The sequence below is a fragment of the Macrotis lagotis genome, chromosome 6 (genome assembly GCF_037893015.1).
Source record: "Macrotis lagotis isolate mMagLag1 chromosome 6, bilby.v1.9.chrom.fasta, whole genome shotgun sequence".
In the NCBI taxonomy this organism is placed as follows: domain Eukaryota; kingdom Metazoa; phylum Chordata; class Mammalia; order Peramelemorphia; family Peramelidae; genus Macrotis; species Macrotis lagotis.
This window is the reverse complement of record NC_133663.1, coordinates 131,244,012-131,263,950: the sequence shown is the minus strand read 5'-3', so window position 1 is coordinate 131,263,950 and position 19,939 is coordinate 131,244,012. Positions and strand designations below refer to the sequence as shown.

At 34.6% G+C, this 19,939-nt stretch overlaps 1 protein-coding gene across 2 annotated transcripts in view; it reads right to left on the bottom strand.

The window, feature by feature from the left end:
• SLAIN1 (SLAIN motif family member 1) overlaps positions 1-19,939 on the bottom strand; it is a 79,054-nt gene that overhangs the window by 14,692 nt on the left and 44,423 nt on the right. The window contains exons 3-6 of one of the 2 annotated variants that reach the window (XM_074191861.1): positions 16,195-16,344; positions 14,816-14,965; positions 10,722-11,063; positions 1,330-1,485 (exon numbers count right to left, since the gene is read on the bottom strand). In XM_074191861.1, coding sequence (XP_074047962.1) covers positions 1,330-1,485; positions 10,722-11,063; positions 14,816-14,965; positions 16,195-16,344 — 798 coding nt within the window. The remainder of the gene's footprint in view (positions 1-1,329; positions 1,486-10,721; positions 11,064-14,815; positions 14,966-16,194; positions 16,345-19,939) is intronic. The other variant, XM_074191862.1, reaches the window with a different exon arrangement.

Genomic DNA, 19,939 nt, shown 5'->3' with positions numbered 1-19,939 from the left:
AGGAAAAATCCTTCCAGGTATGAGGGAGAGTCAGTGAAAATGCCCAGGATGGAGAGATCTGTTTGAGGAATAACAAGGAGATCAGTGTCACTGGACCATAGAGTAGATAAGAGGAGGAAGAAGAAGCCTGAAAGGTGCAGAAGATGGAGGGGCGGCTTATGAAGGGCTCTTGTATACCAAACAGAAAATTTTATGTTTGATCTTGAAGGTGATAGGAAACTACTAGAGTTAGGAAAGATTACTTTGCCAGTTGAGTAGAATGGGAAGAGTCTGGGACAAAGGCATGAGATGTGATGATGATGTTTGTCCTTCATTCTCAAAGAAGACCATGCCATCAGGGAGATGATGCCATGAAATGCACATGAATTGCTGTACAAAGTCACCAACCTCACTCTTCCAGTCGTCTGGGTCCAGTAGCCAGATATGAATCAAGATGACTGGAGATAACCTTGGATGAGAGGCAAGTGACTTGCCCAAGGTCACATAGCTAGTAAGTGTCTGAGGTCAAGTTTGAACTCGAGTCCTCCTGACTACAGAGCCAGAGCTCTATCTACTGTATCATCTAGCTGGCCCTCATGAGATTATATGGAAAAGGGGAATGAATATATAGTGTACACTATGTGCCAGATACCATGCTAAGCATTTGATCTTCACAACTGCCCTGAAAGGTAGGAGCTGTCACTATCCCCATTCCACCCTTGAGGATCAGAGACAAATAGATGTTAAAATGATTTACCCTGGGTCACTCAGCTAGAAAGTGACACATGATGGAGTTAAACTTAAGTTCTGACCCCAGGCCCAGAGCTCAGTAGCCTATGGCACCATCAAAGCTGCTACTAAATAGATTCTAGTCTTAATTTTGTCACTAACTAGCTATTTAACAGAGATCCCTTAGGCAAGGTCCTAATAGTTTTGGTTTCAGTTTCCCCATGTGTAAAATGAAGGTTTTGAATTAGATGACTTCTAAGGTCCCTTCCAGTTCTAAAATTCTTTGGTTTTGAATCCAATACCCCAGAAATCCACAACAGAATAGCTGGTATACAGAAGGGATAGATAGATCTTTTTTGGCTAAACTCACCAGGAAAACATCAACTCTAACTACAATGCCGTCTTTAGTGACAAAATACATTAATTATTAGTAGCAAGTTAGCACAATCTAAAAACTACTTTATAAGCAGAGTATATAATAAAATCTATAAAGCAGAAAACGACTGGACTTCTTTTAGTTCCTCTGGAATATGAAGATCATATTCAACAAAAAAAATCTCTTTTATGGTTTTGTAATTCTGCAGCAATAATTTAAAAAAAAGATGAAGAAGCATCACTTACTACATGACTGTATCCTTGACATTCCATTACCAGCCCCATGCAGGCTCGAGTCAAAGCTCTGGCTGTTTCTCACAGTGACCGGGGAACTAACATTGCTACTGACAGCTGTTGTACTTGGCATTCGAGCTAGGTTAGGCATACTTCTTCGGAGTTTATCTGAAGGATGAAAATATTTTAGGAGGTTAAAAGCAACAAGTTTTCAAGCCAAAAAAAAAAAGCCCCAAAGCCCCAAAACATTAGTTTTTAAAGGCAAGCAAGCAAATGTAGTTTCTTAGTATTAATTTAAAATTGACCCACAGTTTGAAGCACAATAGACAAAGCATCAACTATCCCTGAATTGGGTACATTGGGTACCTCCAGTTTATACTGGGTAACTCCAGATTTCTAAAGAACTTTGTCCAAGGGGTGTGGGAAAGGAGGGCTCCACAGAGGGAGTTGCCTTTGGTAAGGCAGCTAAGAATAAGGGAAAGAAACAATTTACTCTCAACTTACTAGAAACTATCTCAAAATGAGATTTTAAGTAAACAGTATGATTATGACCGCTATCTAGGCAATAAGAGTAGAGTATAAGAACTTGCCAATGAATATATACCAAAAACCAGTGGGATCAATATAAACCCACATATTAGGAAAAGAAGGGGTTGTGAGGTCAGTAGATCTAGGTTCATATTCCAGTACTTCTATTTATTATTTGTTTGATCTTGGGTCACAGTTTCCTGAGCAGTAAAATAAGGCAATGGTACTAAAAAAGTAATCATGACACTATGATATACACCTCATGATGCATTAAAATGAAATTAATTCATCAAATCTCCCAGCATTATAATGTACATGATTTGAGTGCAATCCTTCAGAATTTCTTAGCACAAATACCACACACAATACTGTTAGAGGCTAGAAAGATAAAATGTTAGGTTCTCCATGTAATGTATGAATTTTACCACCAGATGGTAGCAGAGATACACTCAAATTCCAGACTGCCTCTGACCTATGAAATAAGCCAGAAATATCTATAAAAAGCAGATTGTTCTTTATCAAAGTTATTACAGAGTAATTTTACCTTATCTCATTCTCTGATGATATTTTTACCATTCATCTCATCATCTAGCCCAGAGCTTATACCTTTCTTTTATACAATGGACCTGTTGGACAATCTAGCAAGATCTATGAACTCCTCAGAACGTTTTTAAATGTGTAGAATAAAATACAAAGGATTACAAAGGAAACCAAAGACTAATGAAAAATAAGGATTTAATTCTTTTTCAATTCAAGGTCAAAGACCCTCCAAATCTTTCTGGAGAGTTAGACAAAATAACTGTTCATCTCTAATTCTTGAGAGTAGGAAGAAAATTAACAAGTTAAAAGTAAGACCCAAGGTGCTTTGAGAAATATGATGAGATCATTTCATCTAAGGAATCCCAGAAAAGTTTCATGAAAGAATACCTAAGTTGAGCTTTAAAGTGGGGAAACTTAAAGTCATTTTTGTCATAGTATGAGAAATCTGAACAAAGACTCATAGATAGTAAAAGTTACAATAAGAATGGCACTGGAGTGTACTCCAGTTTATTTGGAACACAGAAAATATGAAGGGGAGTAATCTGAGAAGGTTGGAAAGGTAAATTAGACTCACAGAAAAAAAAACTAAAACCAAAACAAACATTTACTTTGCTTTGTAATTTCTATCTTTTTTTTTCCATTGTCTAGATCCAAGACCATCCCTCTCTTTTTCCGTTTTCTAGATCCCCTGAGCTTGGCATAACAATAATCCTTTCCATTCTAAATACAATTTGCTGAATCTATAACACAGAACTGATGAGCCCTTAGCTAGGACAAATACCAACAGGTTCAGATAGAAAACCCTACTGAGAATACACTTTTTTGTCACTAAACAACCTTGCCTCACTGTTGCTGCTGTGTCTCAGTGTTGTTCTTGTGCTTCACCACTAGTGCTACACTACTTTGTTTGATTCTTTATCAAATCAAAAATATATAAATCAAGGTTTCATCTACTACCTCAATTCACCTGCCAGAAAAGACAGGTCTAAAGAGTCTAAAAGACTCTTCCCCAATGGAATAAAGTTTTTTGTGGTATTTCTGGAGTTGATTCTTTGGTCAACTGCTACCAGAATTGATAGTTTAGTGACAGTGCTGCAATCAGAAAGTGATTAATTAAAACCATAATATGGTGCCTACATTTGAGCTCTACTCAATTTATACTTGGAGAATGGCAGTAGATGATTTTCCTTTTCTGTTTCTTGAGCTCTCATCTTTGGCAGAGCTCTGCTCCCTAAGACTGAAATTTTGGTTATTATGCTAAGCAAGATTTTCTTTGGCCCTTCCTCAGGAGTGGTTCTATTTGGTCCTTCCCCCAGGACAGGTTTTGGGTTTCTGTCTTTTATAAGAACTTCATTTCGAAGTTCACTTTAAGATATTTAGAAATAGGTACAGCTTTCTCTCAAATCTGTAAACAAACTGCAGATGATGATCCACCTCAGAAAAAACAGCCTACAGTTTATATCTTGTACCCTAAATCTACAGATATGTAATTAACTGGCAGAGGCTGACCTAGGACAACTTCTGTTGCCATTAGTCAGCTTTGCGTCCTTTAGATTGGGATAAAATAATTTACCTTAAGAACATGTCTTGATGAAATTAGAAACAAAATTAAATAACATGAATAGGATGCTTTTAATAAATGAATATTCAAAACCACCAAGTGAAGTTTTTTAGAACTTATATCTCTTTAAGAAAAATTTAGATAGAATTATCTTATTTGGCTGCCATATTTTGTCTGAGGTTATGACTTTGTAAAATGGAAAATATCTGTTTGTGTATATTGATTACTAATTCTGTTACTTTGAAAGTTTTAAAATAAAGCCAGACAGAAAGAATTGCTTAGTTTTTCTTAGCCAAAGAGTTTTAAAATATTGGGAAAAATTTAAAAGACTTTCATTCTTGAAGAAATTGTCCCAGTAAGCAGAACTAATTCCCATTTAGGCTTTCCCAGGGACAATAGGCTTTAAGAAAAGAAGGAGGGAAATCTGGAAAATACTTTATTTTTCTGTCATTTCAGCTTTGGCCACATAGGAATTACAGAAATAAAGTCAAATAATCAAATTTTGTAAAACTGTTAAAAACCTCTTGTAAGATGCTGGAGATTAAGGATAATAATCATTAAATACATTAAACAGTTTGAAGAGTTATCATTTATAAGATTGCAAGAGAAAACTCTTAGGAGTTGTTGCAATTCCACGAAGTTACTCCCTTCTGAAATGTCTTAGTAAGTTTTGGGTTACCACTCTGCAGAATTTGTTTTAAGAAAAAATGAGGGTGGCTAGGTGGCTGGGCGGCTAGGTGGCATCGTGGATAAAGCACCAGCCTTGGAGTCAGGAGTACCTGGGTTCAAAACCGGTCTCAGACATTTAATAATTACCTAGCTGTGTGGCCTTGGGCATGCCACTTAACCCCATTGCCTTGCAAAATCTTAAAAAAAAAAAAAAGAAAAAATTAAAATTAAAACCTTATAAAAGTCAAAATGGCATTTGAACTTCCCCTGAAGATTGATACTTTCATGGTTTTAGGGCAATGAACAAAGGCAGATTGTTTGGAAGTAATTCCATAATGAGAAAAAGAATAGGTATATGGTTTGCACTTTATAGGCATCTCTTGTTAATCCTTCCTTGACCATGAAAATGAAAAAAGAGTGTTTAAATCAAAGATCTCCCCATGTCTTTACCCCCTCCCCAATTCTGAGAGCCTCTTTTCCCTGAAAGCCCAAAGGATATTTTCTGAGTCCTCGGCCCTCAACACCTCCCACCACCACAGTTTGAGGCTGAATTTCTCCATCTTAAGAAAAGAAAAGAAAAGAAAAAGGAAAAAAAGAAAAACTGCAACCAAATTGCTGGGAATGTTGACTAATCAGCTAATTAATATTTCAAACAGAAGTGATAAGGTATAGATGCTTTTATTCTTTCTTAGCTTCCTACTTCTTTGATTTACCATCAAGAATAACACTTTTGGGGGCAGCTAGGTAGAGCAGTGAATACAGCACCAGCTCTGGAGTCATGAGTACCTGAGTTAAAATGAGACACTTAATAATTGCCTAGCTGTGTGGCCTTGGGCAAGCCACTTAACCGCATTGCCTAACAAGAAAATCTAAAATAATAATAATAATAATAACATTTTCACATTCTTCCTATTTCTTCATTTAAAAATCAAGTTTTTATACATTCCTCTCAAAACAGATGAAATTTAGTTGCTTTGACATTCTTCTAGCTTTCAATTTATAAAAACACATGTTTTTCCTATCCTTAACATAGGCCTAAGATAAAAATAAAACAAATCCTTGTATCCCATCAGTTTTCTTTCTAAATTCCAGATTAGAAAACCAGTGTCTGACTGATTAACTCAATAGGTAGCATGGGTGTGTAATAAGAAAGACTATCTCAAAATGTTTTTAAAAATAAAGACAAGAAAAAGCAGTTTGACTATCATAAAGGTCTGATATACTGCTTCTTTTTTCCACTTTCCCACATACTCAAAGCCCCACTTTTGATATTATTAAAAACAACACAAGAACAAGAACCACAGGTTTATTTTATAGATCATCATAATACCACCATCATTATACTATACATCATTATATTAGTATTATCCAAAGTGAATCAAATTTTCTAATCACTCATTTCTTCAGAATGTTCTAAAAACAATAGGAAAGACTGATATTACATTAATCGACAAGTATTTGGTAATCACTTACTATGTGTACTGTTTGTACTGTGCCAGGTGCTAGAATACAAAGACAAAAATGAAATCATTCCTAATGTTAACCACTCTTAAATTCTAACTCGACAAACACTGCATATGGAGGTTCAAATGGGTACCCTTTCATCTAATTCTATGATCAAACTGTCCTCTAACACTTCACACCAGACTATGCTGCCTCCTCTCAGACTGACATCTACATGTCCTTGCCATGAAAACACTGTACTCTATCCCTGGAACCACCCTAGGCTTGAATAGCTTTTACCTTATCTTGTCCCAAATCAGGCATCCACTTCATTTCCCCCCCTCTTTCTGCTCTCCTTTATGTGTTGCCTCACTAGAACATAAGCTTCTTGAAAGCAGGGACTTCTTACTTGAATATATCTGTAACCACTGATTAGCAGCGCCAGATATACAGTAAATGTTGAGCAAAAGGAAACAACAAGTTATTGTTATATTGTCAAATGTTATTGTTATTTATTGTTATATGTATGTATATATGTTCATAAATATCTACATACCATCTGCAAAGACCTATTTTTATCTACATACAAAACACATAAAAGCAAAAGGGGACTGGGAAAAGCAGGAGTTGAGCCATGGAATTTAAAAGAAAGTTTAGTGCTTAAACTGAGTCTTGTAGGAAACCAAGAGGAAGAGGAGGAAGTCCCTTTTAGGTGTCAGAGAAAGCCAGTGCAAGGGCACCAAATCAGAAGATGGATTATCTTAAATGAGAAATAGCAATAAGACTGATCTAGTCATACTGGAAAGTACAAGGAGGGGAGTAAAGTGTAATAAGTATGGAAAGCCATATGAAGTCATGTTGTAAAGAACTTAAAATGACTGGGAGATTTGTATTTAATCCTCATTGGGGGGAGGGGGGAATGGCCACGTCATTGACAAAAATATACAATTTTGGAAGAATGCTTTGGGGATTGTCAGAAAAATGACATGTTCTGTTGTAGACATCTTAAATTTGAGATGCCTATTATGATCAAGTTTCAAATGTCCAATAAGTAGTTTGTGATGTAGAACCAGAGCTTAGTATTTAGATTTCGGAATCATCAATGATGATATAATGACTGAACCCATGAGAGTTAACAAGATCACCATATGTAAAAGATTATAGAGAAAAGAACAGAGAGAGCATGAGAGAGGTTTGGCTTTACCCATAGTTAGGGACAAGTCATGGATAAAAATTCAACTAAGGAAAGTGAATGGTTGCAGGAAGAGAGCAAGAAAAAGTAAAAAAAAATTCAATATAAAAAATCACATATCTATCTAGTGTCATTATTATTTTTCCACTTGAAACATAGTGAATACAAGTGGCTAAGAAAACTGTCCAAGAAAACAAGCTTTTCTAACTTTTAAAAAAGGACATTCTAGTTGGATGAATAAAATATAGGGTTTTACCCCTCCTTAAGGGAGGGATGTAGAAAGATTCTGAGAATCAAGTTAAAACAAGAAAAAATAAAAAAGGTTTAATGAACCAAAGGGAGTTGATAAGAATAATTAGTTGGGGGCTAAACTGGTGAAAGTACATGAATGGAATTAAGAAATAAAGGAAGCAAGTAAATAGAGGGGCGCCTAAAAGAAAGGTAAGATCATGATTCATCTAAGAAATATTTAGATAGATGGCACCAATCTATGCAATGTAGGGAATGTCTTACTGTAGAAAAGATGGGAAGATATCTGTCTTTTTGAAGGGTTGTCATGTGGAACAGGTAACTGCTTTTAATTCTTACCCCCAGAAGGCAGAATAGGAACAATGGTGGAAACTGCAAAAAGCTAAATATAAGTCTGTATAAAGAACTTACTAACAATCAGAACTACCCTGAAATGGAATTATCTGTGTTTATCTAATCCCTTCACAGGAGATATTTCAACAAATGTCGAAAGAGTGCTTGCTCAGTATGTTTAGAGCAGAGGTTTGTAGTGTAAGGGTGCATAAACTTGATTTGTTTTTTTAAGACTAGGTCTCCCTACTTTCCCCAGGCTGCAAGTGTGGCAGCCAGTCACGGACTCTGTCCCACCTCTGTTCAACACACAAGCTTTGCCCTGCTCTCTTTCCAACCTGGTTCAGTTTGTCCTTCACATTCTGTATCCCATTGTGCTATCCCACGCTTCAAGGGTCAGACAGTGTAGACACTTGGCTTTAATCCTACTGCAGCTCACAACTGCTGAATTCACATAATCCATTAGCCTCAGTCTCATCAGTGTATGAGCACACCATGGCTTCGCATGAATTTTATTAAAGAAAGTTTTTGTTGATTGTTTTACAATTTAATTGGACTTCTAAATCTTATATATTTTATACATTTGATGAGCATCTGGGAAGTACAGTGGATAGAGCACTGGATTAGAAGTCAGATAGGCTCTTTTTCCTGAATTCAAATACTATTCAGTGACCCTAGCCAAGTCCCTTAACTCTGCTTGCTTCAGTTTCCCCTTCTGTAAAATGAGCTGGAGAAAGAAATGGCAAACCACTCCAGTATCTTTACCAAGGAAACTCCAAAAAGGGTCATGAAGAGTCAAGACACAACTGAAAAATGGCTAAAAAACAAAAATTCTGAGAAAGGACCAATGTACTCTATCATTTTAGCAAAGGGAGCCATGATACCAAGAAATATTTCATATTTGCTAGGTTCTATAAACAAAGTTGATAAATTGTGCAAAAAGGAAAAGGGACCTGATTTTAAATCATCTTAGTATTACAGTTATTACGTGAAATGACAAGATTTAATTGATGATGTTATAGGAAATAAAAATACATTTCCCTAAGAAATCAAATTCAACTTTATAATTTAATACAATTTTTTCACATTATCTTCTATTATTTTTCTACGGTCAAATATATTTTAAAATACAAGGAAATATGGTTTAATGATCTAAAGTTAAACAAATTTTCATTGGTATCTTCCCTTGCATTTTCTAATTTCTATGGTTACATTTATACATTTTAGGTTTAGTTCCTTAATAACATAAGTTTCTCTCCTATATATTTTCCATAAATATAAGTACAATGCTAGGAGTGGGTTTATCAATTGTGACAAATGATGAAAAGATTTATTTTTTTAAAAATTTAAGAGTTTTACAATACTTTATTTTTCCTATCACATATCATCACTGAAGGTTCCCAAATTTCATGCAAACCTCTGCTCTAAACATACTGAGCAATAAATACAAATATCTATAAGCAAATATTATCACTTACTTTGAAATAAAAAGTTTTCCTACCATCACGTGTAAATTCCCTGCAACAATTGACACAGTTTGGTCCTTTCCTTTTCTTAATATACCAAAAATCATATAAAGAAACTTGACTGCATTACATTTCTTTTCTTCAACTGTATCTCTCAGATTTTTGGTTAATATAAACAACTTATTTTGGTCAAAAGTAGTAATAAGTCAAAATTGTTGTTGTCTAAGACAGTTCATGCAATAATTTAAGACTTAGTTAAGGATTGATTTTGTTCTCACAAAGCTCCCAAATAAATTACTTCTTACAATTCAATCTCTTATTTATTAGTACCACTATTGAGATACTCAATATAGTCAATTCCTGTTTAAAGACAACTGAAGACAAAAACCTGGGACATTAAGTTGACTTTTTCCCTTCATTTTTGAAGAAAACCATGGCATCAGGGAGGAGATGCCATGATAAGCACATGAATTGGATTTGGGTGAGAAGGGGCTATACTAAGTAATAAATCTCACTTTCTCCTTTGGAGTCATCTGGGTCCAGTGTCCAGATATAAATCAGGACTGGAAATGGCTCTGAATGACAAGCAGGATTAAGTGACTTGTCCAAGGTCACACAGTTAGTAAGAGGAAGAGTCTGAGGCTGCATTCTAACTTCTATCCTCCGGACTCCAAGGCCAGTGCTCTATTCACTGCACCACTTAGCTGTCCAGGACATTAAGTTAGATTTTTAATAAATTACCAACTTGAATTCATACTGAATCAATAATAAGGCCTAACATAAGAAAGGAATAGAAACTAGTCCTGTGGTTTCATTAATGTAGGAAACTCTTAGATAAGGAAACTCCTTATTCCAATTTAGGTCAGCATATTATCTGCAATTTAGTCTTAGAGAATAATTCTGCAAATGACATAAAAGACCTGCTATACTTTACAAAAGAAAATCAGCAGTCTACCATAGGTTGAATGTTTAGAATTCAAGTTTTAGTCCTCTTGACAATAATCTCTCATGCATTTATGTAGATTTTTATGACTGGAAAAATGCATTTATGTTGATTTCTACGACTGGCAAAGCGCTTTCCAAATTCATGATCCTCACAACAATCCTAGGAGATTCCAATATCATCCTCACCTTATACATAAAGAAACTAAGGCAGACAAAAATTAAATGACTTTCCGAGGTCACATATCTGAGGGAAAATTTGAACTTAGATCTTCCAATTTATTGTGTTACATGACTCCATTATGGAACAAAGTGTCAAAGCTAATTAGAAATCAACTTAGGCAAAAGAATTCAACTTGCTTAGAGCTCAACTTCCTCCTCATCTGTAAAAAAGAAAAGTTGGTTAAAATATATGATTTCTAAGGTGCTTTAAACTCATTCTAAGATGCTAAAGTCAGAAGTTTTTTAAAGACTTGTAACCTACCGCCACTTGTCCTATTTGGTTGCTGATCTGGAGTTTGGGCTTGAGGTGAATAATACTGTTGCTGCTGGTAATTACTTGAAGGAAAATATTGGGAGCTAGTACTCCTTCTACATTCCCGAATGCTAGAGAAAGTCTGTGAGTGAGGAATTCCTCTTTGGAAAGGTGAACACCGAGGAAGACGAGGCTGGGGAGGTGGCAGATGATCAAACTCTTCATCATCCTCCAAACTGTATCGATCATATTCTTGATCACTAAATGTCCCTTTCTTTCCTGAACTCAATGATATACCAGAAGTATGCCTTGATACTGATGCTGAAGTGGAAGCATAATCTTGTCGGAGACCTGTGAAAATAAAAAAAAAGATGTTCTCTCAGTCAAGAGGTCTTTTTTAATTTCTTCAAGTTACCAGGACACTACTTTTAGCTACCTACCACCTGTTTATTGACTACAATTTTAAAATATAAAATCTTTTTTAAAATGACAATTTTTTTCACATTGATGCATAACAGGTAAAGTAAATCCTTATTAAGTGAGGGTACTGCATGACCCCCATATTGAGAGACCTGTCCATCTTCCTGGGTTGGCCCTTCTCAAATCTGGAAAACTTCATATTATTCAAAACCATTAAGACACAATCCTATGAGATTCCAATATCATCCTCACCTTATAGAACTGCATTGAACTAAATGCAATCAATGGACCCTACTGGAAGCTCTCTGTCACTATGTGTGTGTGTCTGTGTATATGTGTGTGTCTCATTGTTAGCATGATGAATAATAACTGTATTTTCTAATGTGTTCAATGTTTTGCTTCATGTACTTTAAACAAAAGTTAACAGTATGTGTTACTAAGAAATCTCTTTTAAAGCATCTTAATTTTTTTTGTTCTTTTTAAGTAGCTCTGAGTAGCAGATAACAAGTTATCCACCTGCAAATAAATCCCTTCTGATGGGTTCAGTGTCAGAAGTCTGGGCTCAAATCCAAGCTCTGCCACTTACTGACTGGCTGTGACCTTATTTAATTCTTTTTACTACTTGGAGGTTCTCTTTTTACTGTTAGGAGATTCTCTTTCCTCATCTTTTGTAAAATGAGGGGGTTTCACTCACTGACCTCAAAGATCCTTTTTTCTGTTCCTTTATCAAATTAACAAAGGTCATATTTTTAGGAGTAGAACCCCTAAGGCCTTTACTTCTGACACCAACATACATGCTTTTGTCCCAGTTTTAAATATGTTTAACTTACTTGTTTGCAAAGTGACAACATAAAGTAATTTATTTTCTATGTCCAAATGTATCTCTGTACAACACTTAAGGAAAACACTACTTAACACTGCTTCTTCTTCTAAGAAGTTTAATTGCTTCCCAATGCAGGAAATAGATCAGACAGATACATTAAAATATTTTTAGGGTTCTGAATATTTGAAGGGTTCTGAAATTTAAATCTGCTATATTTGATGGTATGGACTGTATTGTAAAGGGTTTTTGTGAATTATTAGTCAGGTCGTTGTCAAATCCATTCCTTGATGACTTCCAGAATAGAAATAGATAAGTATATCAGCTGTTACATGTGCATATCACTTAATCTGTAAGGTCTTAAAATGCAGACGAATTTCATTTATATGAGTTATTTCATATGGCATTTGATTTTGTTATTTTCAGATCACTGCTTTTAAAAAGTTTTAGCAAAATAAATAAGACTAGATTTTCCCCCTTATATCCAATATGCCTCTCTGTCAAGTTTTAGCCTTGATCACATAAAGTATCTTGGCACCAATGCAGATACTACTAACAAAGGTGGGGGAAATTCATGCAACCATTATTACTGTAACCACTTTAAATTTATGTTACACAACCTCAACTTAGCTCTCACTGCTGCTGGGCAATCATTCTACACCTCTTTTTTTTTTTACTATCCTACTCTCTGTAGAGCTCTTCCAAATCTGTATCTCTCTCCTTGATTCTCCTATGGCTTCCCCTTCCCTCACACTCTTAGCTGAGAATTTTGCCTCATACTTTACTGAAGAAACTGGAGTCATTCACTTGAGATCTTTTTTACTTCCCCACCCATTCAATCACTCCCTATTTACTGCCATCTCTCCTACTGCCTATACACATGACTATGTCTTCCCCATCTTTAAGAAAATCTCACTTGATCCTTCCATTTCCCTTTCGTGGGAAAACCCCTAAAGAACACAGGAGAGATGCCTTCATTTCTTCTCCTTCTTATAACTATCCTCTTCATTTTACAGAAATTGCTCTCTCCAGTGTTTCTAAATCTCTTCTAATAGTCAAATATAATGACTTTTTCTTCAATCCTCATTTTTCTTGACTTTCTTGGAACCTTTAATTCTGTCGATCATCCTCCTCTTGATATTTTCTTCTCAAAGTTTGTTGTTCTCCTTCTGCCTAATAACCATTCTTCTCAGTAGGTCACACCTATTGACTGTGAGTGCCCACATGATGCTATCCAGACCTCTTTTCTCTTTCCCTTCTATACTACTTTACTTGATGATTTTTGTCATCTCCCATGGATTTCATTATCATCTTTATGCTGATGATTTCTTAATCTACTTATTCAGCCCCAACATCTCTGCTGACCTTTAGTCTCACACCTCCAAATACCTTTCAAACATCTCAAATTGTATGTCCAACAGACATCTTAAATCAACATATCCAAAACTGAACTTACTCTTTCCCCCAAACGTTCCTTCCAAATTTTCCTATTATAATCAAGGGCACCACCATCTTCCTAGTCTTCTAGATGTGTGAAGTCATCCTCAACTCTTCATCTCTTGGTCCCCATAGCCAATCTTTTGTCCATGCATATCAATTTCACCTGTGCAAGTTCTCTCAAATATTCCCCCTTTTCTCCTCTGATAATGCATATTATCACCTAATGTCTGAATTATTACAATAGTATGAAGGTTGCTGCCCACCACAAATCTCTACCCAAACCAGTTTATTCCCCATTCAATTGCCAAAGTGAAATTTTTCTAAAGCAAAGATGGAGTCATGCAATTCCACACTCAAACTATAGTTGCTCCTTATGAGCTCCAGAATCAAATACAAAATCTTTTGTTTGATGTTTAAAGCACTTCAAAAAATACAATACCCTCCCACCTTTCCAGTCTCCTTTACCCTATCCCTTTTTTAGGTATACTTCAAGCAGCCTCCTTGCCATTCTACTCCATCTCTAGGCCCTAAGAATTTTCTCTGGTTGTTTCCCAAATCTGTAATTAATTTCCTTCTCATCTCTGCCTCTTGGCTTCCCCTGACTTCTTTTAAACTAAAATTCCACCTTCTTCAAAAAACCATTCCTAATCCCTCTAAATTCAACTGTCTTCCCTCTGTTAATTATTTCCCATTTTTCCTGGATATGTATTTGCTTGTTGTCTCCTCCATTAGATTGTGAGTTTCGTGAGGTTCAGGACTGTCTTTTGCCTTTCTTTGTATCTCTCCCCAGTGCTTAGTACTGTGTCTGATACAATAGAAGCTTAATCAAATCCCTAATGCCCAACTTTCTATATTCTCTATATTCACAGAATTTAACAAAGTACAGAACTCATAAAAAGGGGTTATCTTCTGTGACTATCTTATCTGATAATTTGCAAATGGAAACCTTCATTTGGGATAAAATTTCACGTGATTTGCTTATCTATAAAATGAGAGGCTTGAACTAGATTGCCTCTGGCTCTAATTTCTAGGATCACACTTTTTACTTTTTGCCCAAAGACTTTCAGTAAAAAAAGTCAAAGTATTTTGAGGAAATTGCAGCATTACACCATAAAATATAGTTTCTCTAATTGTATTTGTACATGCATTGGTTATCCATGGGTAGTTTCCTTAACCATGTTTATATGGAGAAAATGACCATAATTTAAAACAGTCGATGACCTTGGATAACTAGAAAACTTGAAACATGACCTTCATTACTTTTCTTCAGTTAGAACAATGGAACACAAAAAACTTGACATGTTTCCTGTCTATTATCCAGAAAGAGGAATTTCATTCATCCTTTTATATTTTAGTCACAATCTTTGCATTTCTAGCTCAAGTTTGCCAAGTCAAATAGCCCCATAGAAAAAGAGAAACATACTTTCTTCTTGCAGGCGTGCCATGATCTGAACATCAGTAAGGTCCTGTAGTTTATACCCCATGGAGATGGAGTCATCCTCCAATTCTGATGTACTCAATTCACTGTCAATGGATGACTGAGGGCTAAGGGGGGAACCCCTGGAAGTATAACCTAAGAAAAGTAAACATTATTCAGGCTTAATATCAATAACTCTTCATATACTTCCCATCACCCCCAAAGCTAGAACACTAGACATTCCAGCATTCAACTCAGACATAAAGCATGCAATTCAGTGAATGTACAAAAAGCTATTCATCATTTTTCTGGTTCCTCAAGCCAACTTAAACACTTAAAAAATAAAGCCAAAACTTGGCTTCTAGTGTAGCAGTACCTAATTATGCCTCTCTAAAGGGTTGGCATAAAAATATGTTGTGCTCTGGGGTGGTTCCCATTTTGCATTGAAAACCACAGATAGTTAACTATGATGAATAATTCATATCATGATACTAAACTGAAAATGTATTTGACCCACTTATTAAATAGACAACAGTAACAACATGCTGTCTCTAAAATAATAAGTGAACATGTAGAGATATGACTTTCTAAAACTTTTTATTTTAATTAAATAAAAAGCATCAGAAAATAATGAGAAATAAGGGAGGGGGTGTCCAAGAAAGAGGAGGGAATAAGAAACTAAGAGTAGAAAAGTAGAAAAAAATGGTGAGATGAGAGTAATAGTAGTTCTGATAACTGGATAATGCCAGTCATTTCACTCATATTTAAATAAAACTGTCTGATTTTCTTATACCTGGTTTAATAAATATAGGTGAAAGAGAAAAGAATAATACAATCAAAGATTATAGCTTTAATTAAGTCTTGCTTTGATGTTTGATATAAAGGTTTATATGCCATTCAACAACATACTATTATGTACACATACATCAAAGGGTCTGATTTAATCAATGTGGGGAACTTCCTCTACTGACAAACATTATAATCTGTCTATAACTTGGTAGAAAAGTCTTAGAGAGTTGTCTGAAGCTAAGTCAGTTTAAGTGGCTTGCCCACAGTCACATAGTTAGTACATAGTCAAAAGAAGAATTTGAACTTAGTTCTTCCCAGAGTCCTACATTCTATCCATTGTACCAAGCTGTCACTAAGGAAATAAAATACCAATGAACACAAAGTACTGCTTCATGTGAACAACAGATAATAATAGATTAAGGATTCCTAGATCCAAAGTAATGATTTTCATTTTCAATCCTGAAATAAAATGCAAAGTAATATCACAATTATTATAGGATTACCCATTAGCCCTGTTTTTCCTGAGATATTCATCCAAATGGTTTAGTGGCATGATTTTTTTAAAGCACGTTAGTAGGTAAAAAGTTAAATATTACCTGTTTTTTCAGGTGTTAGTATTGCTTTACTGGAGGTTTTAGAGAAACTGGGAGTATTAAAGCCATTGCTATATGGACTGAGTCTTGCAACAGGGCTATAAGGAAAGGCCAAGGAGGTGGGTGGGGTGAAGAGACTGCGCCATCGAAGAGCTGTCATGAAAGCAAAAAAACAAATGGTGTTAGTGTACACATTAAGTGCAGACTAATGATGGCCTGACAGAAGCAAAAAAGGGAAGAGAATGAGTTTTTTTTAAAGTCATTAGTTAGAATGCAAACTTCTTTTCATTTAATAAGAAAATCAAATTTACATACATGTTGAAAAAGAACTGACTGATTTGTGAATTAGGGTTCTGTTTGTATATCTCTTAGAGAAGATAATTAAGTTATTCTGTGTGATTCGAAATATAAATGCCTCTCAACAAATCAAAATGAAAGAATTTTCACATTTTTTTAATAATTACATAGCAATGACCTAGACTCAATATGTACAAACATAAAAAGCAAAAGACCTTGAACATAAGAAGAGCATATCAATTTGCTAATTGTTTCTCTGAGTTGACACAAACTATGCATTTTAACAAATAACTGGAGAATCATAAGATGTGTATTCAAATATATAATATTTATTATCATCAAAAATATTTTTTGTATTAAATGCTGACAGCTATTTAATTTCTAAACTCATTTTTCTACTCATTCACTCACAGATTATTTTGAAAGTTACCATGGTACAATGGGGGAAGTGTTGGACTGGGAATCAGGAAAACCAATTCAATCTATTAAACATTTATAAAATATCTACTATGTACCAAGTTGAGTTCAAATTCTAACTAAAATATTTAAAAGTTGAGTGATCATGGGCAAGTCGTTACTCTCTGAGCTTGTTTCCCTACCTGTGAAACAGGGCTGATGCCCTCAGAGTTGTTGTGAAGTTCAAATGTGATAACTAAAATAAAGAACTGAAAATTCTACAACAGTAAATATTAGTTACTGGTAATATAAAGATGATTTAACCTGTCTAAAAATAAAAAGGACAACAAATTATTCTATCCAGAATTTCTGAATGCTACTGTTATAAAGATAATTTAGTTATATATCACAGAAAAATTAAATAATAAATATTTATAATTTTTATTCAATTCTTTCAGCAAGCACTCATGAAGCACCTACTATCTTCAAGGTACTATATGAATGCTGGAGGTACTAAGGACAATAAGAAACAAAAATAAAAGCAGGAAAAAAATTTCAACAAGGGAGTACTACAAAAGATGTCATCAATCCATTATAATAATGCCAGAAATTAAATTATCTATTCTAATTCAATATTTCATATAAAAATACAACATATATTTTCACTTTGAAGAAATCAATCAAATCATCTAGTTTTCAGTTTACATCTTCACATGCACAAGAAAAAAATTTTTCTACCCTTCTAACAACTATTAAAACTCTGCACTTCCAAGGTTTCATACATGGGCTTATAAAGGATACATAACATAGGCTTTAAATGATATACCAAGGAAAAAACACTTTCTTTTCACTCTTGTTAAGAAAATTGTAATTCAATATTAAGTATATCACTAAGCTCTATGGATACAATAAGAAAAATCAAAGCAGTTCCTGCCTTCAAAGAGTTTACAAGCTAATGGGAGAAGCCATATGCATAAGAAAGTTCAAAAGTTGGGGAAAAGGGGTATAGATCATCATGAGATAAGGTTTTAAAAAAGTAAAATAGAATCACTTGTAGAAAAAGGAGCACTACTTGGAAAGTTCTGAGTCCTCTATAAAAGAAGGACTTTGGGAGTAATTTATTGCTCTCTTGCTAACATTTCATTACATAGATTATATAAAGATATTTTTGTTTGATGTGAGGAAACTAAGCTAAATATTATCTTGTATTTGCTATGGTCACACTTTCAAAGACTACAAGTTTCAGGAGAAGGAAGAATATGAATCTAAGCCTAACTTCTAATGGGCATTAGTTTGTATCAGTGATCAAGCATGAAATTTGGTGCTAATGGCAAAGTTCCCCAATCATAACCAGTGAATATAATTAAGATACAACTTCAGCTAATAACTACAAAAATGTGGCAATTCTTAGTATGATACTAATATGAGATCCTTTATTTTATAATATGGTGGTCCAAAAATGACACAAAGATAGGTTTTAATACAGAAATTTCAGGGAGTTGTCCGTGTATCTTAAATGTCTAGGTTTATTATCATTTACCATTATCTTTATCATTGTTATTATTATTATTAAAAATCCTCCCAATTCCCCCCCCCCAAAGCTCTATCAATAGATCTTTGTGACTATATATTTTCTTAACACAAGATGTAATTTGGTAATGGTCTGATCACTTGCCAAGCAAATTAAATTAACTACATGTTCTCAGCCACAGATGCATCACTAGTCAACAGCATTCATTTACATTGCACAATAACTACTGTGAATAGGCCCACTGAGCACAAAGCTACAGTTATTGTAGTTATGACAGCAGGATCCCAAGCTGGGAACACAATCAGTATCTATAGTAAGTAAGAATGCACTACATTATTCTTTCAGTACAGACTTTCAAAAAGTGGGGGGGGGGGGGGATTATTCTTGCAACAGGTTAACAAAGTAGTGATGTTATATATTAGTAAGCAAATTTGAATCACAGGAGAGAAGATAAAAAAACTAAAGGGAAGTGATTACATCCTAGCTTATTTTTCACTTAAGAGATAGTGCCATTGTTTTAAAACAGAGAATAAATTTTATCAAGGATAAACATGACTTTTAAAATGAGGAGGGGAGGATTGTCTTAATCCAGGAAGATTGTATTTTGAATGGGTTTTTTCCTACTTTAAAGAGCTATGAAATCATAGGATTAGAGACAGAAGATGATATAAATCAATCCCTGCATTTTATGGATATAGAATCTGAGGCTCTGAGATAGTGACTTGCTACAGATAACAGTAGCATTTATACAGCATTTTAAAATATATTAACTCATTTTTTCTGAAAAATCCCAGAAAGTAGGTGTTACTATTTTTCTCATTTTGCAGATGAGAAAACTAATGCCTTATCCAGGGGTCATACACTAGTAGGTGTCTGAATCTAGATTAGAATCCAGGTCTTCCTGACCCAGATTATGCATTCTAAATCCTATACCCTTTAGTTACTTCAGATTACACAAATAAAAACTGTTTCAAGGATGTGTGCCTGGGTTCTATGACCTATATTTATAACACTACACTTTTCATGACAAGTATTAAATAACTAAGTCTTAAAAGAGCCCTGGGAAACCAGTAAATAGCAAACATCAAAATCTGAGTATTGTCCAGAGAAAATAGGCATTATGTGGGCTTCCACTCAGTGGTAGAACCACACACAAATTCACTGTAATCATAATTGCTAAAGACAAGATTGGCCTCTTAGAAAAATAATTTTCAAACATGCTGAACTTGAACAGATTTCATGTGCTCTTATCTTCACATTTATAAATAAAATAAAAACAAGACAACAAAACTGAAACTAAAGTTCACCCTGACAAGTTTTTCTCCTGAGCATCTGTTAAAAGTACTTCATGGAAACCTGGTGCTAAAAAGAATAGTCATAAAACCTTGTAATAATTGAGTCATAAAACCCTAATGTCATTCTACCTTTTTTAAAAAATATAATTCATTTATTTTGATTGTAATATATTTTGAGGTTTTTGAATATGATATAGAATTCATTATGAGTATTATGAGGATGAGTCAA